This window comes from Biomphalaria glabrata, chromosome 10 (assembly GCF_947242115.1).
Source record: "Biomphalaria glabrata chromosome 10, xgBioGlab47.1, whole genome shotgun sequence".
Taxonomy (NCBI): domain Eukaryota; kingdom Metazoa; phylum Mollusca; class Gastropoda; family Planorbidae; genus Biomphalaria; species Biomphalaria glabrata.
This window is the reverse complement of record NC_074720.1, coordinates 38,933,147-38,957,280: the sequence shown is the minus strand read 5'-3', so window position 1 is coordinate 38,957,280 and position 24,134 is coordinate 38,933,147. Positions and strand designations below refer to the sequence as shown.

Below are 24,134 nucleotides of genomic sequence, written 5' to 3'. Positions count from 1 at the left end.
AATTTATAATTTAGATCTAGAGTTACAAAAAATCTGGCAACAATCTATATCGTAACTTCCTTTACATATATTTCTAGTTGGCTTCTATAACATTAGTTTACATGCTTTTTTGTGGGAGTCAAATAATAATAATTTAAAAAAAATGACGACTGTAGAAGAGTTATACAAAGCTTTTGAAGTCTTAGCTGATGCAAAAGAGAAGGCTGGAGAGGTAACTTTAAAGCTTAATAAAATAATTCTATAGTTTAGATTTTGAATTTTCTGAAATCTACAGCCTACACTAGGTAGTTCGATAAAAAATTCAAACTCACAATATACTAATAAAACCTATATGGTTGAATAGGGCTTGAAAAAATATTTCCAACCATATTAAATTTATCATTGTATGACAAGTGGAAGGGGAGATATTAATTTTTATTTGAGAGGGGGAAAGTCTTGATTTTTTAGATCCATGTCATTTCTGTTCACTACCGGAAGTTGAATCAAACTGGGAAATAGGTCAAGAGTATTTTTTTGTTTGTGCTGCCAATTTATCTAATTTTGTGACAAGAATGATCCTCAATTTTTTTCTAATTTTGTTTTGAGTTTCTCTTTATTGCATGTAACATTGAATCAATTTTGAATGTATTGATAGGATTAATAATTATTATTTAAAGAAATATAAGTGTACTCTTAATGAATATATAGTAAAACACTATTTGTAATTGAAAAGTACTTATGTTTGTTAAAAATTCATTTTGAAAGATTTAAATCTTGAAAGAGAATTTTTTTTTTATTTAAGTGTCTGGTATCTATACTTTTAAAGTATGAATTAATTATTATGCTGAAAATATTATTTAAAAAATTGAAAAGTAATGCTTTGATTTTAAGTAATTTTTGAAGAATGAAGTAAATTATTTTTAAATCTATATCAAATTTGCAACACAAGTTAATGAAGAACATAATTAATATTATGAAAAGAATAGATGCATTCTAAATATTAATACCTAATGCATGATTTTATATAAGAAAATGTCTAGATATTCTATTTTATGGGTTGATTATTAATCAAAATAGATTTTTTTTATTGCAACAAATGTTTGTCGTTGTTTTTTTGGAAATAAAATAGCATATTTACAATCATAACAGACATCAGCAAATCAATCAAATAAAATTAAAATACATTTAAGGAAATGTAAAATAGTATCACAATTAAAGAATAATTATAATCTCAACATCATCCATAATTCCATAATTTTTCTAATAGGCTATGGGTAATCTCACAGATTCTTAGATTATTTGCTGTTGTAAACAATATATTTTCTTTAAGAATAGGCACACCAACATCTTTCAAAGCAGCTTTTATTTCATTTGCCATTTCATTTCTTGCTCATCTGTCCACACTAAATTAATTAATCCATAATAATTTCCCCACATCTTTTTCTTGGTAAACAAAAAGAAAATTTATCTCTTGCTCATTTCTTTTTTAGTGCAAAGATAATGCAAGCGTTGTTGCCATTGACTTTTGTCTTACCATCTAAAAATAGCCATTTTAGCATTTGGTGCTTTTCATGATAATAAATTAAAAAACCTAAGATTCTTTCAGCCCAAGTATTGTGGTGAAGCACATTTTTTTATACATACTAATGGGCCTGATAAATCCCTTTGTAATGAGAAACTCATTAATATGCCCAGTGTAGACTGAGGTATAGTTTGATTTAAAAATTGAGTGGAGTTTACTAACAGTAGAGATATCATGATTTGATAATTAATTTAGAGGACAACTAAAAGCATTAATCTGAGAGTTAAATAGAAACTCTGGTGCATCTAGCAATTTTTAATGCAGTGTAAAGTGTCCTTGATGTTTCACCTAAATGTGAAAAACAAACCTTAGTATTGCCTTTAAAAATGTAATTCAATTTCTTATATTTTTGTATTTAACAATAATAGCTATATAATATTTTAATCAAAAAATCTTAAAATTAATAGTAATAAAATATAATAATAATAATAGTAAAAAAAAATTATAGTGAAATAATAATAACCTAACTAGAGTAGTTGATAATTATATGATGCAAACAAAGCTTAAATTCTATGAACATTACCAATGGCTAGTGGTACAAACTTATTTAAAAGATAACTAAGAATTTTTTAAAATTGTATAGATTACATTAAATCATATATTGTATTGAATTGGAATAATTAGAAAATTATTTAACCTTATGTAAAAATAATTAATTTTATATTTAGATTAATCAATTGCTTTTAAAAAGAAATTATTCAAATCATAGATGGTTATAAATAGGGGGCCGATTGAGATGGATTTAAATACGTACTGACAGTGATGGATGTATATATGTTTTAGCAAAGCTCTTGTTTTCATGGATAATTTTGTTTCTGCCAACTTGTCCAAAAATATAGTGTTCAGTGCTGAAAAATGTCAACTATCGATAATTGGTCACATATTTGAGTGAATCGAGAGGACTTCACTCGAAGACGTTTTTCTAATTAAATCTGATTGAAAATATGCTTCTAAGTTATCAATTACGAATCTTTAAGTAATTACCCAGATGAGCCTCTTTTAAAAAGGATGAAACACGGATTATTTCAATTGACAAACATAAAAACAAAAATATGCAGTCATTTGATCTTCATTTTAATAAAAACAAGCCAACACTGGAATAATCGGGACATGCCATTTGAAAATATTAACATTCTAGAGCACATTGAGCACAAATTTTGTACAAAAAAAAAATAAAAATGTAATTTTACTATGAAATTCAAAATACCAACGTTTATGGACTTATGCAGGTTTTATATGAAAAATGGAATACTACTTCCGGTGTTTATACGCGGATTTCGAACTCACTACCTACACTCACTGGTCTGGACTGAGTAACTCACACTCATCACACTGACACTGTAAACAGTAAAACACTAACTAAAACAGTAGTAACACTGTGAGTCAGTGTGACTGTGACTACACACACTAAGTCTAAGTTAGGTGTGTCGTGACTAACTTTGACTAAGTCATAAAGTAACACTTACAGTACTTACACTACAGTCCCCACACTACACAGGACTACAGTCTACTCAGTGATGGGAATTTTCCGACAATTGTCGGAATTCCGATAATTTCTTCTGGTCCGATTTTCTAGCAAAAAAATCCGAAGTTTTCCAGACATTTTTTTTTTTTTAAATCCGATTTTTTTTTTCAATTTTTTTTTATGAAAAAAAAATCCGATTTTATTATTTTTCCATTTTCGGAAGAATGCGAAATAAGATTTTTGATTTGTTTTGAACTCCGCACATCCGGTCTTTTGACACAGTTAAAGTTCTATTTTTTTTTTTTAATCTTGTGTTACCGTATTGTCTTATAAGTCTAGATCTCGGTCCAGATTAGAGTGGTTTGAATCAGTCTAGATAGATATCTAGATTCTTTAATTTGAATACTTTTGATCTAGATCTAGACTTCAATGGCTGCTTGCCAGCTTTTGAAAAGTATTCGACTTAAACTTAACTTAGACTTAAGAGTATCAATCATGAATGATGCCCGGTCGCTATGTTACGACGTATGTAGCGCTAATCGCCGCTATTACTACAATTCAAGATCTATTATTTTTTCACTGTTGTTACGATGACCCCTAGATTTTTCTAATTTGAACCCTGCCTGCCGACTTCCTTGAGTTCAAATGGGATTAGATTTAGACATCTAGATCTATTATAATAATAATAAGATCTAGATCTACTCATCTAATAGAGTGATACTGTGATAGACCTACCGTGTACCGACCATCTGGATTTATATATATAGAATATACTTTTTTTATATAGTAGTAAGTAGGCCTTCTTAAACTTCTTAACATGACTATAGTGAGTTACTGAGTATAAGCCTGACAGAATGTAGATATCTAATAATAATATATTGGATCTAGAATCTAGAAAAGTTATTAGATATAAGTAGTAGTAGCTATAGATTATAGATCTATCTATAGTGAGGGATATGTATATATTTTAATATAAAACTTATCATTACTAATTTTAAAAGCATGTTTTTCAAACACATTTAATCCTTATAGTTGTTTGAGAAAGAAGTTGTTACAATATCTGTATAAAGCAGTTATCTATTATAGAATGCTCAGACTGCAAAAAGCTTTCTCCTCCCATCAATATATATACAAACAATAGTGCCATGAATGCATTTTGAGTGCAGTAATGCTAAATGAAGTGCAGTTTGTGTGCAGTAATGCACAATGCAGTGTAAATGTTATGTAATACAACATTAATTAAAGAAAATATTAAATTAAATGATTCTACGTAGTTTAAAAAAATTCAGCAACATCTTTTTTTAAGTCGTCGCCACGACAGGCCAGTTCAAAAACGGGGGGGGGGGGGGGGGGTGCTTACAAAATTTCCTAAAATTTTTGCAAAGTCAGTTCCCATCACTGTCTACTACTAGTTACTAGTACTACTCTAGTAGTCTACTAAGACTAAAGTCACTAAAGTTAAAGTGAAGAAGTGTCTCTGTCTACTCTATTCTTAGTCTTACCTTAGTAAACTTAGTTAAGTTTATTAAATAGTATAATATAATAAATAGTTACTCAAAGTTCACAAGTTACTGTCAGTTAGTGAACTTAGAGTCTAGACTTTTACTACTAGTACTATGTTACCAGGAATGCCAGGATGACTTTACCTCTTCCTAGGATTAAGACTAGATTTGTTTTGGTTGGCTAAGTCTATGCTAGTGAGCCCATCAAAATTTATTCTGTTTTTGTAGCTGATTTATTTGATTCTTAAGCGAAGTTGTTTGATTTCATACTATAAAATTAATGAGGTGTTGGTATTAAATTAAGATTTACTAGAGAATAAATGCGCAAATGATAGACTTTAGAACAGCGTTTCTCAACCTTCATCCAAATAAATCAAGTTGGTGCTTCTCTTGACAGCTACGGACCCTAGGGGAGTGCTTAAAGGCAAATGTCCTATATAGCATTTTTTTTTTTCATTCTTAAATTGTACAAAGGCATTCTCATTGCATCTACATGGTCACTATCCATCCTATTAAAAAATAGGCATGTAAAATAAATTAACATTAAGGTGAGGACATGAGTCGGTACTGAAGTGTGAGTAATAATAGAGGTTCAAGTAGAATACTTAAGGTTATCTTTATCGCAAGACTTCTTGTAGTAGGCCCATTTTGGTTTGGTGAAATTCGACCATTTTAACACATTCAAAATGGATTGAATTGGTTTGGCAGAGATACATATTATGTCTTGTAAAGCTATAAGAATCTTTTAAATAATGAGAGATAATTTCTTTTTTGAATTTATAGTTCCTAACTACATTGCAATTTTATTGTATATGTTATATATAACCCGTTTTTTTTTAAGTCCATAAAAAAATAAACTACCTTCAACCTCAATGTGCTCCTCAGGTTGAGAAAGGCTGATTTAGATTTGTTGTGCAAAGCTCAGTACAAAAAAACGTAGGGGAGGAAAATGAGAAAAAAAAAATATGTAGGCTTATTAGATTTTCTTCTTAATTTTGTGTATTTAAAGGAGTTTGATGAAATTGAGTCCTTGGCCCAACATTATTTATAAAATAGAAAAATCCTTTTGATCTTTTCTCATGTCAACATTGTAAACAAAGCCAAGATCCATATAATACTATAGCTTTAATAGAGTCGGTCAACTTTATTTTTTTTTAGAGGGTCTTAAGTTTGTTTTAGGGCTACAATACATACACTACGGTCTAAGTTAGTACCCAAGGGACATTTCTTCCAAGTTTTATCAAGATTGGTCAAGCGGTTTTGATTTCTATTCGTAACATACATACATACGCCTCACATTCTACTTTATAAAGTAGATATAGATCTAACATCACTGAGATATATTAATTTATTAACAATTATATTCATTATATGTAATTAACTCTTTCTCTCCTAATTGACTATACCCTCGTTGATTTGGCCAAATTTAATTTATTAACTTTACTTAATGTTATGTAAAAAGAGCATGCATTCCCCTTTAATTTAATACCAAAATAAACAATTTTGTGATAACAAACGACCAAGCTATTGAAGCTTAATCATAACAGGGTAGTGAAATAGTAATGAGCAAAATGAAGAATTCCATCAAAACGTAAAATAATTACAGAAAGAGTTAAAACCTACTTATTACTGACCGAAATGTTAAATTATTTTTTGTACTATTTTCAGCATGAGTCAGAGTTTCTCAAGTTTCTGGCAGCAGGTAAAGGTAACGTGGGGGAGAAGAGGCTGGCCTCTCAGTTCATCTGTAGATTTTTCAAATATTTTACCCGCATCCAAGATGACGCCATAAACTTATTGTTTGAACTTTGTGAAGATCCTGATCCCAGCGTAAGTTTTTAGGCTGTTTTTCAAAGTATTTGGTTTGGACTTTGCTATGGAATTGATATTTTAATTTTGATATTTAATACAATTTCTATTTAGATAACTATATATGACTATTATAGTTTGATACTTTTCTTTTTGAGTGATTTTTTTCTTTTTTTTTTTTTTTGTTTTTTGTTGAGCAGATAAGAAAGCAGTCAGTTAAAGACATTCTTACACTTTGCAGAGCCTCCCCTGATAAAGTCTCCAGATTTGCAGATGCCCTGGCCATGTTATTTGGTACTGAAGATAGTCATGAGTTGTCTGGGGTTCAAAGCTCTATGTTCAGTCTCTTCTCGATTAATTTAAAAGGTATTTCAACTAAGAATTGTTAATTTGATCCCTGAGCTGAAAAAAAAAGAGGACCTGACCAAATTAATCATTTCCCTTTTTGATTTTTGTATACATAGTATGAAATAGACTTGCTTAAAAAGTTATTCTACTCATTTGATATTTATAAGTTTACACACAAAATAAAGGAATAATAATATAATTAAAAAAAAAATTAAAGCTTTAATGCATAAATAGGAATTAATGGTACAATGACTCATCCTGGAATCAGCTTGATAGACCTTATTAGTCTCTACTAAAGGACAACCTGGTCAGGGCACTTCATGTGTTTTCCAGCATTCAAATTCATTTCAAATTTATTACCCACTTGGGCATTATCTAAAAAATACATCTATCTTTATGTGTTGCTTCATTTGTTACACTTCTATATTTCTTTCTGTCCAGGGGCGCTTGAAGGCATCTTTGGGAGGCTTTTACAGATTTCTGAAGAGGAAGACAATTCAGAAGAGCTGATGGGTGTGATAAGGGAAAGGTTGCTTCGGTTTCTAGTTGTCAAATTGAAACAGATGGGAGATCTAGAGAAGGAATGTGAAGATTTGATTATGGAACAATGCAAAAAGGTAACAATAGAAAAAATAAATTTATATGTATATATACTGTATGCTATTTTTATTTTTAAAAAAGAAAGGAAATAATTTTATGATTTGAGGGAAAAAAAATTATCAATAATTGTTTGATCTGTAGCTTTAAATTATTATTAGGAAATCTACATTCCCTTTAAATATGATTTTGACCTAAATTAAGCATTTATACCCTGTTTTTTTTTTTTTTAATGTCATTATGTCATTAGCTATCTAAGCAATATTTCTTATCATTTTTCCATAGTTGCTATTTTATTTGTATAGCCTTTTTAGTTGGCCTTATTTGACTTTATTGAAACTTTTGTCTCTGATACTATTGTTGATCTTCATTTTTTTACTAACATTTTCTAACATACTACTGTGACACTAGTTAAGTATTCAGCTTTAATAGTTATACCTCACTGTTTTAAATTTAGTTGCTGGAAGATGTAACAAAAGATGAATTTATTGCTGTCATGGAACTACTGAGAAGCTTGAAAACAATGACCACAGTTCAGTCACGTCAGCAGTTGGTAGAAATGGTGGTAGATCAAGCTGCATTAGATGAGCCGTTTGAGGTAAGTTGCATTAGACTTACCCCCCATTCTTGTGTACATGATGTTTGTTACATGCTAGCATATTATCTGCTATCATAGTTATTTTTACGGTTATCAACTGGCCAAAGTCTAGCTTAGCGGATATTGAATACTTTTTAAATTCAACAACCTTTTAATCTATACATCACTCTTTGATTTCATTTTTTGTTTTAATTCTTAACTCTTGTTATCTTAGTTTGTGTTCATTTTTTGTTGTCTTATTTCACAAGGCATCTGACCCTGATTGTGTGGACAGATTACTGCACTGTATCAGATCAGCTTCACCTATGTTTTCAGTAAGTATAGTTTGAAGATATGTTTCATTTATGTTTTAAGTACACAGAATGCAATAAAAAAAAACCACAGGTTTTGATTTGATGCATCTAGAAAGTTGGGATTCACATTGACATCATAAATAGATGGTAGTTTTAGTTTAAATGTAGGGTGCAATGATGCATCAATTTTTTTTTTGTTTCAATAGCAAACATACCTTATATAATTGTATGATTGTTTACTTATAGCAGACCTGCCTACCTAAAAAAAAGTCCAAATGTGTAACACTGATGGTCAAAATGTGTATTTTGGCACCAGAATGTGTAACACCTGCACGATCAACTATATATATATAATATATATATATATATATAATTTAAAAGCAAAGTAAAATTATATTTAGATCTAGACAAATATTTAAGAAGACAATATATCCTTTTTAATTAATAAAGGCCATCAAATCTGTATCACAGCTGCCAATAGTAAATTTAGAATCTAGTCATTCTAGAATATTCTAGATCTATAAAATCTATTAATCTAGTAGTTGCAGAGCTCTAGATCTAGATCTAAATCTACCTAATAGACTAATTAATACATTAATTTATATAGATTTCTAATACTATAAAAGTATAGAGATCTGGTCTAGACTCTAGATACCAGAAAAGATAAGTAGAACTAATCTAGATGCCTGGTCGTGCGGTTTGCGCGCTGGACTGTCGTTTGGATTTATCAACGGTTGAGGGTTCAAACCCTGCCCGCTCCCATCCCCCGTCGTCCTGCGGGAGGTTTGGACTAGGAAGTAAACTATCTTCAACTCTGAAGGAACATCCGAAACATGTAATCTTAGCCTAAATTACATAAAGTAGATGTAGATTCCTAAATCTCTATATAGAGCAGGGGTTTAGGACCTGTAGGTCGCGGCCCCTTTGGGGGTCGATTTGCCAGGGGTCGCCGAAGACCATCGAAAATATGGATTGTTATAGTCTATTCTTGTATTGCTGTATATGTGTGTGTGTGTGTGGGGGGGGTCGCGGCAGAGTGGGGGATTGTAAAAAGGGGTCGCCAAGCATAAAAGGTTGAGAACCGCTGATATAGAGAGAGGTAATGGTTTTACTCTAGATTCACTATTTATTTAATTATTAGTTTAGATCTTCTAGATCTGGACATTATCGATGTAGAATATACAAAATTAGATCTATCATCTAGAATGTAGAGAATTATAACATAATGTCTTGCTAGACTCTATAGACACTATAGGGTTGTAGTCTCTAGATCTATGTATAATAAGTAATCTAGATTCTAGATCTGCAATGTTTTGAATCGAAAGCGAATTATTTATTTTTTAAAATTAAAATGAATACGGAAATCATGGATTCTTTTTTATTGCATTCAACTTTTTTTAAGCTCCAAAATAATAATTTCTACTAATAAACTTACACAAAAAGTCACATTGGTGTAGCAGCTAACTGACGGTACTAACCCGCCACTCCCTCACTCTTGCGTTCTTCATTTGTAGACTAAATGTATATCTAATTGCTATCAAGAACCAGTCGTTGTAGATTTCTGGGAACAATGTGTTCACCCCACCTTTTCTGTCCCCCCCCCTTTCCCCCCAATATAGGAAGGCTTAGCGTGACCTCAGTGACCACTTGTAAGCTTGTCTAGAGAGGGTGAAAAAAGTATACAAAATGCGTAATGCGATGGGTCAGATTCGTATTTGCCTACTAGCTGTCATTTTTGAGAGATTTTGCATAACGGTAGGCAGGTCTGTAATAGTTATTAGTGAGTGTATTGTGTTTCCAAATTAGCAAGAATCCTAGATGACCAGTTGTATAACCTCTTTATTATATTTGTCATTTCTTATTTGTAGAAAAATGTTCACTCCAGACCCTTTGTTCAGTACATTTGTGACCATGTGCTCCCTGTTCTCAAAGATGTTGTCAGTCCTGATGAAGAGACCAACATTCAGCTGGAGGTGCTGAAGACATTTGCAGAGATCTCAGAGTTTGCAGGTGATGTGGACAAGCTGGACAAAAGATTGAATACAATTTTCTCTGCTTTACTAGTAAGAAATGTTTTACTCATCTGTCTAATTTCATATGTATAAAATGCTGGTGTATATAATATTTTTAAATTATGTAATGGCAGTGGATAGAATTGGACATTTTAATGGATGAACACATAGAGCTGATTGATAAATGAGGTGGCATTATTACAAAGTTTATTAGCTGTTGGATAAGAAACATGGACTTTTTTTTTTTTAACTTATTCTCCATATACATTATAAGGAAACATTTATGTCCTTTTCTATTTCAGAACTATTTATGATACATGAGTCATTACTAATTAGTATTTTTTATTTGTTTCAATGTGACAGGAATTCATGCCACTTCCACCCTCTGATGAAAAAGAAGAATCTACTACAGAGGAGCCCAAGTTGAACTTTTCTCAGGTTGAATGTTTAATATTTGCATTTCATCAGTTGGCTAGAAAGAGTCCTGGCTTTTTAACAGATGAAGTCAATGGAGAAAGGCTTAAAGATTTCAGAGTCAGGTAATTGGGAATGTTGACTGCATTGTCTTCCTTTTTCCCCACTCTGTTTGAAATTATAGATAACACTCTAGTACTAGTATGTCAACTATCTTTCTTGATTGCAGGTTACAGTACATTGCCAGAGGAAGTCAGATCTGCATCAAACGACTAAAAGAAGCATTGCAAGGAACAACAGGGGATGCTTTGAAGACAGAAGAAGTAAGTATGGTCATGTTTATACAATCGAAATGAATCCAGATTTAAATAGATGTTCTGTAAATTTGATTTCAAATCAAATGACTTTCTTTTTTTTTTTTTTTTCCAATGTTTTAGAACAAAAAAAGGATTGTGGCCCTAAAGCTGTTTACAAACATCACAATGCTGGTGAAAGATTTAATGCACAACCCTCCTTCCTATAAAGTTGCTCTCACATTATCATGGCGTCCATCAAGGGTAGGTTATATGGACTAGGTTATGTGCAGTGGACATTTATCTAGTATTATCAAATGGTGACAAGTTTTGTTGTACTTTCATATTTAAGATTTATTTATTCTTATGCTACCCCCTTTTTTTTTCCAGGAGATCAAACCAGCAGAAAGTAATGAAACTGCTAAGACATTATCTCCAGGGTAAGATTGAACAATGATTAAAACTTATTTGTAGTTAGGAATAAATATTAATGTAGATCTTTCAGATGTTTTATTTCTTAAGTATTGTCAAAAACAAACAAAAAAACTCTTGGAGCTTTCATACTGCATAACAAAATAATGAGAAAAAAAATAAAATAAAACAGTAGCCCTTAGTTCTTCTGATTCTCTTTCCTTTTTGGTGTGAATACCTGGATTTGACCAACATCCAACTATGTTTTTGAGAGACTTGTTTTAATTACATTTGGATCTGAATTATAAAATATTCATTCCTTAAGGATAGAAATTTTTTTTTTTTTCATTTAAATCTAGAAAGTGCTTATAACTTAGTTATATTTTGCTTACAGACAAAAACGTACCATCACTCCAATCACTTATGATGATGCTAATGGTAAAAAGAGCACTCCAAAACAAGCAAGGACACTCTATCAACCTCCAGGGGGAAAGTTCAGTGATAAAGCAGGTGTGTGTTTATCAGGTTTTGTTTAGTGGTTCATAAAAAATATTGCATATGTCAGGGGAGGCCAAAAATTGAACGATATGTTCAACTGATGGTCTGGAAATTGGAACCCAGTTGAATGTTTCTCGTGATCCTGTCCTAAGTTTCAAAGTATGTTTTGGGGTCATTTTGGCTTGGCCAAAAAAAAATCCATAGAAGGATGTGCTACTAAGCTGAAATTTCATATGTTTTGTGTATGCCATGATCGCTGTTAGCCTGTATACTGTTAATTACTTTGAATTAGATAAACTAGTATCAGATCTCTTAATCCTAAAAATCTAGATCAGAATGAAGAGATATGCTAAGCAGGCCAGGGCCCTCCATGCGCTGTTGTGTCACTTGGATGGATGGTTATATATTCCTATAAATCAAATCAAATATAATGTATTTTGCTTTCATTATGTAGCCTTTTGGTGGTACATAATAACATGCTTTCTCTTTCATATATTGTTCTTTACCAATGGATCTTTTAATTTTTCTCCCTTTAACTGGTTTATCTCTGTAACAAAGAACATAAATCTTCCAAATAAATGAAACTAAGGACAGACCTGCCTACCGTTACGCAAAATGCGTATTCGTTACGCAAAATCTCCCAAAATTGACCGTCAGTACGCAAATACGCATTTAACCCGTCGCGTTACGCATTTCGTATCATTTCCCCCCCCCCCCCCCTTATCTTGACTACCTTACGAGCGGTCACAGAGGTCACGCTAAGCCAACCTTTTTGGGGGGGGGGGGGGGACAGAATAGGTGGGGGGAATACGTTGTGTCCAAATCTATACGTTGATTGGTTCTTAAAAGCAATTAGATTTAGTCTATAAATGAAGAACGCGAGAATGAGGAAGTGGCGGGTTGGTACCGTCAGTTAGCTGATACACCAACGTGACTTTTTTTTTTTGTAAGTTCATTTGTAGAAATTAATTAGATCTATATTGAATCCCGTATTCATTTGTATAGAAAAAAAATATCGAAGTGCTATCGATTAAAAACACATTGAGTGACATTGTAGATATCTAGTCTAGATCTGGATTCTAGATCTAGAATCTAGATAACTTGTTATACAGGAATAGATCTAGCTAGTCATTACGTTATGTCATGATTCTCTACATTACTAGATCTAGATCCAATTTAGTTGTAGTATCATGTAGATTGACTAGATCTAGATCGATAACATACTAACATAGAATCTACTACCATCTAGTCTAGATCTAGACTAGATTCTTAGTCTTAGTATAGAATAGATCAAGGATGAAGGTAGGCCTACGAAAGTTTGGAGTAGACCTACGTTTGTAGAGGATCCACGGCATCGGTAACACTCTTGAGCCCAGATCTAGACTAGATATATTCATTATATAGACATAGATCCAGATCTAGTCTAGATATCATCTCTATTGTCATATTGATCTAGATTTAGGTTGTAATCTAATCATGACATCTAGATCTAATATTATATATATATATATATATATATATATATATATATATATATGACAAAAATAGTGGATCGCGTTACGCATTCTGGTGCCAAAATACGCATTTTGACCATCAGCGTTACGCATTTGAACTTTTTTTGGTAGGCAGGTCTGTAAGGACAAAGCAAGGTTGTTTTTAAAAAATTACTTATGCCTAGAGCATGTTTTAGTGCATGCTCAGTGCTCGATGGTCCAATCTCTTGTGGGCCTATAGGGGGAGCTGCATATCCTGGAGAAAGTGCACAAAGCTTGAGTCTGGATTCAAACTCAATCCCCCTTAATAGGTATTGATTTCTGTCACAGTAATTTGACCCCCCCCCCACACACACACACACACTATAACTCAGGCTTTTATCTTTACGCTAGAAGATAGAAGTATTGTAAGATTTGTAAGCTTTGTAAACAGAAGGAAAACCTCTATAGAAAATTTAAAGAAACTAATGCAGAAAGAGTTTACAAAAAGTATATAAAAATTAAACACTTAACCCAAAAAGTAAGCAGACAGCTGCAGAGTGAATACATAAACAATGTAATATCTAAAGATAACAACAAAAACCTATGGTCATACATTAAGTCTAAGAAAATGGAAACAACAGGCGTAGCGCCATTAAAAGATGAACATAACATAATACATAATGATAATGAAACTAAAGCAAACATTCTAAACAAATACTTTGCATCAGCATTCTCAGCCCCAGGAGACAAAGACATATTACTGAATTTGAACCAAGTAGACAACATAGAAGATATAGTAGTACAAGAAAATGGAATTCAAAAACTATTAGCCAACACCAAACCAAATAAAGCTTCTGGACCTGATGGTATTCCAGCTAGATTACTCAAAGAACTAAGTAATGAGCTAGCCCCAGTGTTCAAAATACTCTTTCAGGCTTCACTTAACCAGGGCAGAGTACCAAAGGACTGGAAAGAAGCTAATGTCACCCCCCTATTTAAAAAAGGAGAAAAATCTGACCCAGGGAACTACAGACCAGTATCACTTACCAGCATCACATGTAAAATCCTAGAACACATAATATGTAGCAACATCATAAACCACTTAGACAAACATAATGTCCTCACACCATACCAACATGGCTTTAGGAAATATAGATCATGTGAAACACAACTAATAGGACTAATTGATGATTTTTCAAAAGGTTTAGATAATAGTGAACAAATAGATGCTATCTTACTAGATTTTTCTAAGGCTTTTGACAAAGTTCACCACCATAGTTTGCTTAAAAAATTAAAATATTTCGGCATTAATGGTCCACTGCATCAGTGGATTAAAGACTTTCTGATAGGGAGAGAACAAACTGTAATGGCTCTAAATCAACACCGATAACAGTAAACTCAGGTGTACCTCAAGGTACAGTCTTGGGTCCACTACTATTTTTAATTTACATAAATGATTTACCAAATTGCATTAGTTCAGGAACAAAAGTCAGATTATTTGCAGACGATTGCATAATATATAGAACAATAAAAACAACACAAGACACAGATATTTTACAAAGAGAATTAGATGAATTACAGAAATGGGAATCAAATTGGAGCATGTCTTTCCACCCAGAAAAATGTCAGTTGTTAAGAGTAACAAAAAAACTAAAACAAATTAATTCCACTTATCTTATTCATGGCAAACCAGTATCACAGACTAAAAACGCAAAATACCTAGGTGTTATAATAAATGAAAAACTGTCATGGAATCCACATATTGATGAAACTACAAAAAAATCAAACAAAGCATTAGGATTTATTAAAAGAAATTTCTATAAATCAAATAAGAACATAAAACTAAAATGTTACTTAACCTTGGTTAGGCCAATAATAGAATATGCATCCTCCGTTTGGGACCCCTCAACTCAAGAAAACATTAAGAAACTGGAACAGACACAAAATAGAGCAGTGAGATTCATAACAAACGAATATTCACATTTGACTAGAGTAACACCTTTAGTAAAATCACTAAATTTAGAAAGCCTTCAGGACAGAAGGCTCAAAAGTAAAGTAGCAATCATACATAAAACACTGAACCATAATCTTCAAATACAAAAACAAAATTTAATAAAATACTCTGAAAGACACAAAGATAAAGGCACATTCCTCGTCCCATATGCTAGGACAAATTTGTACAAATACTCCTTCTTCCCTAGTGCTATTAGAGCATGGAATGGGTTGCCTGAGCTAGCCAGGAAAACCAGTGACTTGGCAGAATTTAAGTCATTGGTTAATATGCATGACTAAATGCATGACGCGTAGGACGTAATCATCTTCTTTTTTGAAGTAACGTCTGTATTATATAAGATAAGATAAGATTCATGATCATGATTAACAATTTTTTTCTCTCTTTGATTTCTCAGGTACCTTTACTAACTTTAGTCGTGGTGGTAACCGTGGTGGCAGAGGTCGAGGTAACTTCAGAGCACGAGGAAGACGAGGGATGAGTGGCAGTGGTTTCTACCAAAATAAACTGTGAAGCGAAGACATCAGGCAATCTCAAGTTTTGTTGTGTTGGAGCAAAAACCTTGGTATCAATCTTAGCTGATGTACAGAGGTGCAGTGTTGGATGTTTCCAAACAGAATGAGCTGTATAATTATTTTAATGCCACTTCTTTGATTTATTGATAATGTAAACATTTTGTATTGTAGAAAGTTTTTCATCACTGACTTGGTCTTGAGAAATATTTTGTCATAAATTAAGAATCAAGTCATATGTTGTCATGTAAGCAAAAAAGGTGAACACTTTCTGTGTTTTTAGAAGAACTGTATTATGAATGGATTTGGTTTTAATGTAATAGATAATAGACTACAAAGCTTTGTTAGGCATTTATAAAAGATGGATGTGAAAAGGCTACCAATTACAACTGTATTAGGTCACGTCTGCAAGTAAAGCTAGTGACAGCAAATGTTAAGTAATGGACAAGCATACATAAACTCATGTTACCCTAGGACCGATGGAACTTGGAATGCGCACATCAAACAGATCCATCAGCTTTAATATCAAAAGGAGGAATCCTGTTTTTGTCACTGGGTGTTTCAGTCAGCGCTTAAATTTTTATGGTAGAGGCGCCAGGTAAGCTTCATGTTACAACTAATTTTTTTAATTTTCTTTTTTTTTTCAGAGAAGAAGCAAGTGAAAATAATTTTAGAAATGTTTGTTTTCAGTGTCCTAACTTTCTGCAATCAAGCTGACTGAGTAATTAATTCATAATATTCATTTTAATCCCACAGTTGTTTGTCGTTTCATTTGAACATTTACTTCACAGTTTAGAACACCAGCACTCTTCCTGCCTTGAACAAAAACAACATTTTTTACTTATAGAATTCTTGAATGACCTGTAATCACCTCCATCCTCCTTGCCAAACCCTTCAAAAAAATAATTAGAAAAAAAAACTATAATTGTAAGTACAGACTACTTATCTATACGATTTCCACAGGTCCAAAGACTGAAGTTTGAACCTTTTTTTTTATACTTGTATTCATTCTTATCATGTGTGTTTCAAATATAGCATTGCATTGACAAGGTTTAAAAAATGTCTTTTAAGTAGTGACTAAAGTAATAAAGTAATTTTTTTTTTTAAAGTTTTCTATGACATTTCGGTAAAAAAAAAATGTGTACAAACTTGTAGACTTCCATGAAAGGAACAGACTTACATGTATTTTACACCAAGTTAACAGATGTTGGTCTGTTAGGCATAGCCATGTACAATGTATTTGTGCATGACACTTTTTTAGTGATCCTCTTATATCTTCAGTGGAGTTAGGACACTTTATCTTAGGCCCTCAGTGGAGTTAGGACACTTTACCTTAGGTGTTTGTTTTTACAAGTTTAAGATTTTATCCTATTATTAAAATAGGGAGAGGGATTTTAATATGTAATCTTCTTAAGTCAATTGTAAGTTTTGATTTCTGTTTGTAGTTCTGTAGCTATGATCTTCTTTTTGAATAAAAATAATTTATTGATGGAAAATGCTCCAGAAATTTCCATTACTAACAAATATATTAATATAATAATCATAGTAGCGCTTGAAATCTTTCTACATTTTATTGACCTTCATCCTTACTCATATTGATAATTCACATTCAATCCCGTAATTAGGAAAAAAAAACTGTTGATCAAGTATTTAATATTTCAGACTGGCAGCACTTATGGGTAATTTTACTCTCAAAATAACAGCCATGTTAGTGGAAATGTGAAAATCGTTGACATTGACTGTATGTAAAAAATTGCTACCATAGCAGCAAAACTTATTTAAATATATGATCAAGTTACTTTTAGTTTTACGATTTATAAAGACATTATGAGTGTATTTCTATCAATAATAACAATAACTTGTGTTCCTTCTCTCTGAAAAGGTGACAGACATGTCTAGTACATCTTCTCATTGGACCAGCACCAGTTTTAAGGGCTTCTTTTTTTTTTTTATATTGACTAATAATTTTATCTCTTTTTTGGAACAGATTTGTTTGGCTGTACTTTCATGCAGTAACTGGCCATAAAGTTTACTTTTATTATTTTGATTTTTCTCTTTTAGAAATTTGGCAAAGCAATTCTGAATCCATGTTATAGGAAAAATAAAAAGCCTGAGACCAGTTTTTGAAAAGTTAAAATTTTTAATATTTTTTTTTCCCCAGGGCATGCAACCAGCTACATGACAGTGTTGTTGTTTAATGTATTTATCTACTAACTGACATTCTCTTTCAGATGTTCCATCAAGTGGCACAATTTGACTGTGTGAATGTATAAGCATGTGTTTCAAAACATGAATAGACATAATCTGTTTTGTCAGTAAATAGCTGCATGTCAACTAGAGACATGATTAAGTTCATTGACTTTAGGTCTCAGTCTATTCCCTTGTATGTACAAATAAAAATGTGGGAAGAATGAGAGGGAGGAAGATCAAATCCAATTTGACAGAGCTGAAAAGTTTAAGTTATATTGTAAGAGTTGAGTTCACTGTTCTGGCTTGAAATTGTTTTGTTATTTCTATTAAAGAACTAAAAATAATGAACTTTTTTTTTGACTTCTTTTATTACAATATATACATATAGCAAAAAAATACAAATATTTATAGATCTGCAGTGCCCCTGAGATTATTAACAAAATGATGAACTAAAGTAATGTACAGTAGAGTTCCTTTTTTTTCCCCTCCATTGGTCAAGTTGCAATAATAATGTGAACATGCAATCACAATGGTGACTGACTTGTATCAAAGGTATACATTATTATACAAGAACTGATCTGCCTGCTACACAAAACCACTGTAATTTGAATGGAGTTTTTTAAAACAGTTGTTTCTTATATCTGGCAGTACAAAAGAACACTTTTCTGGATTAATGTTATAGAAATTGTTATCTGATCATAAACACTGACTGCAGAACTATTAAAATGAATGCTGGGTTAGGTGATCTTGTGTAAACAAAAATAAAAATATCGCTACTTTCATGCTTATAGCATCTCAGCGCTATGGTCCAATCTCATTTGTGGACCTGTTGGGTGGAGGGGGTATCTAGGAGAAGGTTTTTCTGTGCTGCCTTTAGGTGCTCAGTAAACACAACTCTACTCAAGTCAGGTGTCGAACCTCGAGCCCCCTTCATAGCTAGTCAAGTTCAAGCATTACTTAACCTTACGAACACGCATCCCACCTTCATTTGTAATCCTACACACACTTGAAAGGAAAGCCATTCAGTTGAAAGTGGTTATTCCAAAAAACTATTGTGTGACCCATCAATGCTATTACGGAAAACATTTTGTTATAGTTCTAAGAAATTTTCATCAGCCCAAGATGTTAGACAACAAACCAACTTTTATTATCATATTTGTTATGTCATAATATGTAATGAGACTCTTTAACAATACACCAACATGAGGGCCACTTGTTACATCTTAATACACCAAAACGACAAAATCATAGTTGAGAAATAATTTAATCTTAATTACCATTGTAAACACTATTTTGTTTGTATGCCTTCATTTTGGTTCTCCTCTCCTTTCAACATGCATTCGCACCATTCCACATTTATATGATGCGCACGTAGCTATATCATATAACTCATAATAATAATAATAGAGGAGTCATCAACTTTATTATTATTATTAGTAATAATAAAAAAAGGCTTACAAATTATTGTACTTTTTAAAAAATAACAATAAGAAAGACAGCTAGCTATACCGAAGTACAAAATGTATTTAAAAATAAATAGATAATAGTTAAAATTTAATATGCTAAACATTGGCATTGTATAATACAGCTGGCCAGAGAGATTCAAGGGAGTGATAGGATTTGGCTGAGAGGGATCTTGTCTGACTTTGATGATGGGCTGAATGAAGACTTTTTTGACTCCTCCTTGATCCAGGGGCAGATTGTAATGGCCTGTAACTAAGGTGGGACGGCGGAGCTGATCTAATGGTCCTGCCTGAAAGTTGGAATGGTGTACTCGCTACAGAGGCTGATTTGACTCGCTTGGAAATGGTCTGAATCAGCTCACGTGTCTGTTTGAAACTGCAAGCTGTTGAAGTCATGAGTTAAACATCTTTGATCATGGGATTATAACCAACGCTATCATAAAAGGCGCAGTATCAGGTGCACGAAAGGGGAAAAAAAATGATCCTCCTCCCACTCATTTCCCTCTTAGAATTCTAATGCTATGTCTCCTTTTACTTTCCCCTTTCCTTTCCTGATAAAATATTTGTAAGTTACATAAAATAACTTTATGAGCTAGAGCCAAAGTTATGACGCTGCTCTAGACCTTGTCAGGGAGAGGTATGGCGAGAATGAATGTTAGTTTAATATTTTGGTGTGATTGTTATATCCCCTTGTTATGAATGCGAAGTGTTGCACGTGTTGTGAACTGAGTGATTAAGTCTTCGTTGAATGTGCGAGAGAATGTGTTAAGTCAGTAAGGTCTTGCTCCCGGTCCAGGAAGGTTGGACGTTTACTTCCTGGACTGGTATTTATGTATTTATAAGTTGATGGACTGGTGTTTTGTGTATTACTATTTCATAAGAGTGATATAATTGTGTGCGTTATCAAGTATTAAAGTATTGTTGATATTCATGAATATAAGGAGTTAGAGTTGATGTATATTAAGTGTTCGTATTTGAGCTAAGCAAGTATTGATGACATAATTGAGTAACCAAGAAAGTATCAAGCAAGTATTATTTAATATTCAAGAAACCCCTAGTGAGCCACAGGAACCAAGTTAAGAAACACAACAAGACAAGAGACAAGCAGAGCATAGTAGCAGCGTATACATATATGTTAATTAGACCTCTGACATCTGGAGGCTTCGTCCGGGCAGGTATCGTTGTACCTGTTACCTGTATTATTAAACACCAGTGTATTAACCGGTGTACTAATACAGTATTATTCTTGACATCTATCTGAGGGCTAGTCCGGGCAGGTCAGTTATACCTGTTATGTCATTCGTCACGTTGAAGAAGTCGATAAGAAAATAAAGAATAAGCAACACAAGCAAAGAATAGGATACCGAATTTTTTGATCTTCGTCCGGTCTGGGACAGTAACTATTGTACATGACATTGTCTACTAAAGTTGGATTCAAGGCAATCTGTAGTATTTGTAACCTACTACTCGTTGACATTTTGGGCCTCGTTCGGCCAGTATTTGAGAGTCTCTTGACACAAATTGAAGGACTTGACATTGTTTACATTTTTCAGAACACGGAGGAACTATTTTTTTTCGCCATCAACACGTTATTGTTGAAGTCAAGGTCATTGACTAATGTGAACTTGTAGCTACTTCTTGTATACCGAGGTCATTGCGTCACCCACCATTTAAAGGGACATCACCATTTAATGAGACACTACTACTACTACTACTACTACTTACTTACTATTGGATTATTGGATTTTGAGACATCGCCATTTAAAGAGACATCGCCATTTGGAGACATCGCCATTTGGAGACATCGCCATTTAAAGGGACATCACCATTTAAAAGGACACACCATTTAATGAGACACTACTACTACTACTACTACTTACTTAGTATTTGATTATTGGAATTAGAGACATCGCCATTTAAAGGGACATCACCATTTAAAGAGACACTACTACTACTAGTTTTCACTTACTATTGAATTATTCTACATGAATGCAATTACTCAAGTAATCGTGATTTATCTACCTTTACTACATTGATGTTGGATTATTATTAAATTATTGTACTACCTGACTAGATAATCATTTTTTGTATGCACCCATTATTATTACTATTAGTATCATATCAATGTTTGAATAATTTTGTTTTCTATTTGTTTCATTCTCTAAATCTGCTGTGAGTCATAAAGCGTTTACAAGGAGGCCGAACAGCGACCTGACACTCCAGAAGTTCTACATTCTTAAAGCAACCCTGTCGTGTGGGAAGAGTCGTCATTTATTTCCTGGCATCAGACACAGATAAGTTGAGTTTTCTTTTGTCTGTTGTATCGAGCATTCAGGGTCGAGTGTACATTGCCTTTTCAGTAGGGGAGATAAAGGGTGAAATTTTTTTTTGTTGATCTTTTTTATAATTTGTCTTATGTGAATTGAACGTTAATTGTAAACTTAACCTTTATAAGCTAATTTACGCTTATTCAGTAATATTTCTTATTATTTGTGATTACCATGGACGAGTTTAAACCTAGGTCAATTGAGGTATTAATAGAACAGGCCCACATGTTTGGAATTCAGGGTGATGAATTACGAGAGTTTGTTTTAAACCAACAAAAACTAGATCTAGATAGATTAAAAGATTTAAACCGACAAAAACTAGATCTAGAAAGATTAAATTTAGAATTAGAAAGAAACGCAATAGAAGTGGTAAAGTTGGGAATAGAACTGGACGAGTTTAAACCTAAGTCAATTGAGGTATTAATAGAACAGGCCCACATGTTTGAAATTGAGGGTGATGAATTACGAGAGTTTGTTTTAAACCAACAAAAACTAGATCTAGAAAGATTAAAAGATTTAAACCGACAAAAATTAGATCTAGAAAGATCAAAATTAGAATTAGAAAGAAAGACAATAGAAGTGGTAAAGTTGAAAATGGAACTGGAAGTAAAACTGTCATTACAGGGAGATGTGAACTATAAAATAGAAATTGAAAATGACATATTAACTAATGAGGAACAAAATAACTGCCAGGATATTGATAATAATATAAGTGGAATAGAAGTAATGAAGAAATTGAGAATGTCTTATCAAGTAAGGAACTAAATGATTGTAATTATACCGTTAATGATGTTAATGAGATAGAAATTGGAGAAGTAATAGAAAATGTCTTAACTACTGAGGAACTTAATGATATTAATGAGATAGAAATAGGAGAAGTAATAGAAAATGTCTTAACTACTGAGGAACTTAATGATATTAATGAGATAGAAATTGGAGAAGTAATAGAAAATGTCTTAACTACTGAGGAACTTATTGATAAGGAACTTATTGATTGTCAGTTTATTGACAATAATATTATTCATGTTCTGAGACCATTTCACAGAGTGCACAAACCATTAAAGAAATTAAACCTAACAAAAGGAGTTTATCAAGTTGTTGGTACTGGTAAAGTAAAACCAGACCCCAATTGGCTACAAATGTTTTTGTACCTAAAAATCCCCAGAAGACGAAAAATAAGTCTTAAAGAAGTTTGTCAAGTTGTTGGGGGTAAAGTTAAACCAGACCCCAATAGGCTACAAATGTTTTTGTACCTAAAACTTCCAAGAAAAAGAAAAAAATCTTGACGTAGTGTTTCCCCTCTCCCAGTTGCTGAGAAGGGGAATGTCCACGAGGGTCGCCTGAATTCCCGAGTGCGATTTGGCAATAGAGAAAATTCAGCATTGTCTGTCTTCATGTATTTTAATTATTTTTTTGTACCAAATCTTAATAGTTATTGTGTTTATCTAAACAGTACATCCGAAATAGCTTGCTGTGTGTTGCACCAAGTAGATGGCTTCCTTCCGGTAAAGTGCAGAGAGCTGATACATAGAGAGTGGCATTACGTCATCAGTAGCGTGAGTGTCCAACGCCTAGACAGATACCTCTGATACCCAGGAGGTTGCACAATCCAATTTGATCACAGACCATTGTCTACTAGCAGATAAACTGTCAAGACTTAGCATAGTTGTATTAGTTATAATTGTTAGAATTCATCTTTTTTTTCCCAATACAATATGAAACGCTGTTATAACTATTAGAGATTGTATCTTGTCATATATCATTGCTATATATAGGAGTTGATCTTTTCTTATACTTTTGCTGTTTTACATACCTTCCAATAGTAATTTAACTTTCCGTGCTACTATTTGTTTTTTTGTTCTCATTTATTCTTTTCTCTTTCCCTTTGTTGTAAATAGTGTCATATAAGTGATAGCCTTAGCTGGATATATTTCTTTTGTTAGGTTACTAGGGGCTATTTCACTTTCATGTACATTGTATACATTTGTTTGTAGATATATATGTTTATATTATGTATATAAGTATGTGTATGACACAGTGTGTGTATATATGTATATTTATGTATATATTTGAATGACTGTTATCTAATAACAGTCATATCGTGAGAGGGGGGATGTCAGGGAGAGGTATGGCGAGAATGAATGTTAGTTTAATATTTTGGTGTGATTGTTATATCCCCTTGTTATGAATGCGAAGTGTTGCACGTGTTGTGAACTGAGTGATTAAGTCTTCGTTGAATGTGCGAGAGAATGTGTTAAGTCAGTAAGGTCTTGCTCCCGGTCCAGGAAGGTTGGACGTTTACTTCCTGGACTGGTATTTATGTATTTATAAGTTGATGGACTGGTGTTTTGTGTA

At 32.6% G+C, this 24,134-nt stretch overlaps 2 protein-coding genes across 6 annotated transcripts in view; one reads left to right on the top strand and one right to left on the bottom strand.

The window, feature by feature from the left end:
* Nucleotides 1-48: 48 nt before the first annotated feature.
* LOC106062293 (apoptosis inhibitor 5-like) lies at nucleotides 49-16,453 on the top strand. 2 transcript variants are annotated; one of them, XM_056043279.1, is made up of 13 exons: nucleotides 49-211; nucleotides 6,197-6,358; nucleotides 6,538-6,703; nucleotides 7,127-7,302; nucleotides 7,740-7,880; nucleotides 8,129-8,194; nucleotides 10,042-10,236; nucleotides 10,549-10,724; nucleotides 10,829-10,922; nucleotides 11,037-11,156; nucleotides 11,283-11,332; nucleotides 11,698-11,813; nucleotides 15,685-16,453. In XM_056043279.1, the coding sequence occupies exons 1-13, from the start codon at nucleotides 143-145 to the stop codon at nucleotides 15,798-15,800; spliced, it is 1,647 nt and encodes a 548-aa protein (XP_055899254.1). In that variant the 5' UTR covers nucleotides 49-142; the 3' UTR covers nucleotides 15,801-16,453. The 2 variants fall into 2 exon arrangements, with proteins under 2 accessions (XP_055899254.1, XP_055899255.1); XM_056043280.1 differs by lacking the exon at nucleotides 49-211 and having other exon boundaries at nucleotides 6,217-6,358; nucleotides 6,579-6,703.
* Nucleotides 16,454-17,701: 1,248 nt separating this feature from the next.
* Nucleotides 17,702-24,134, bottom strand: part of LOC106058205 (uncharacterized) — a 29,738-nt gene continuing 23,305 nt past the window's right edge. For all 4 annotated transcript variants that reach the window (XM_056043273.1, XM_056043276.1, XM_056043274.1 and 1 more), the window contains one exon: nucleotides 17,702-19,835. In XM_056043273.1, coding sequence (XP_055899248.1) covers nucleotides 19,552-19,835 — 284 coding nt within the window. In that variant the 3' untranslated portion in view covers nucleotides 17,702-19,551. The remainder of the gene's footprint in view (nucleotides 19,836-24,134) is intronic.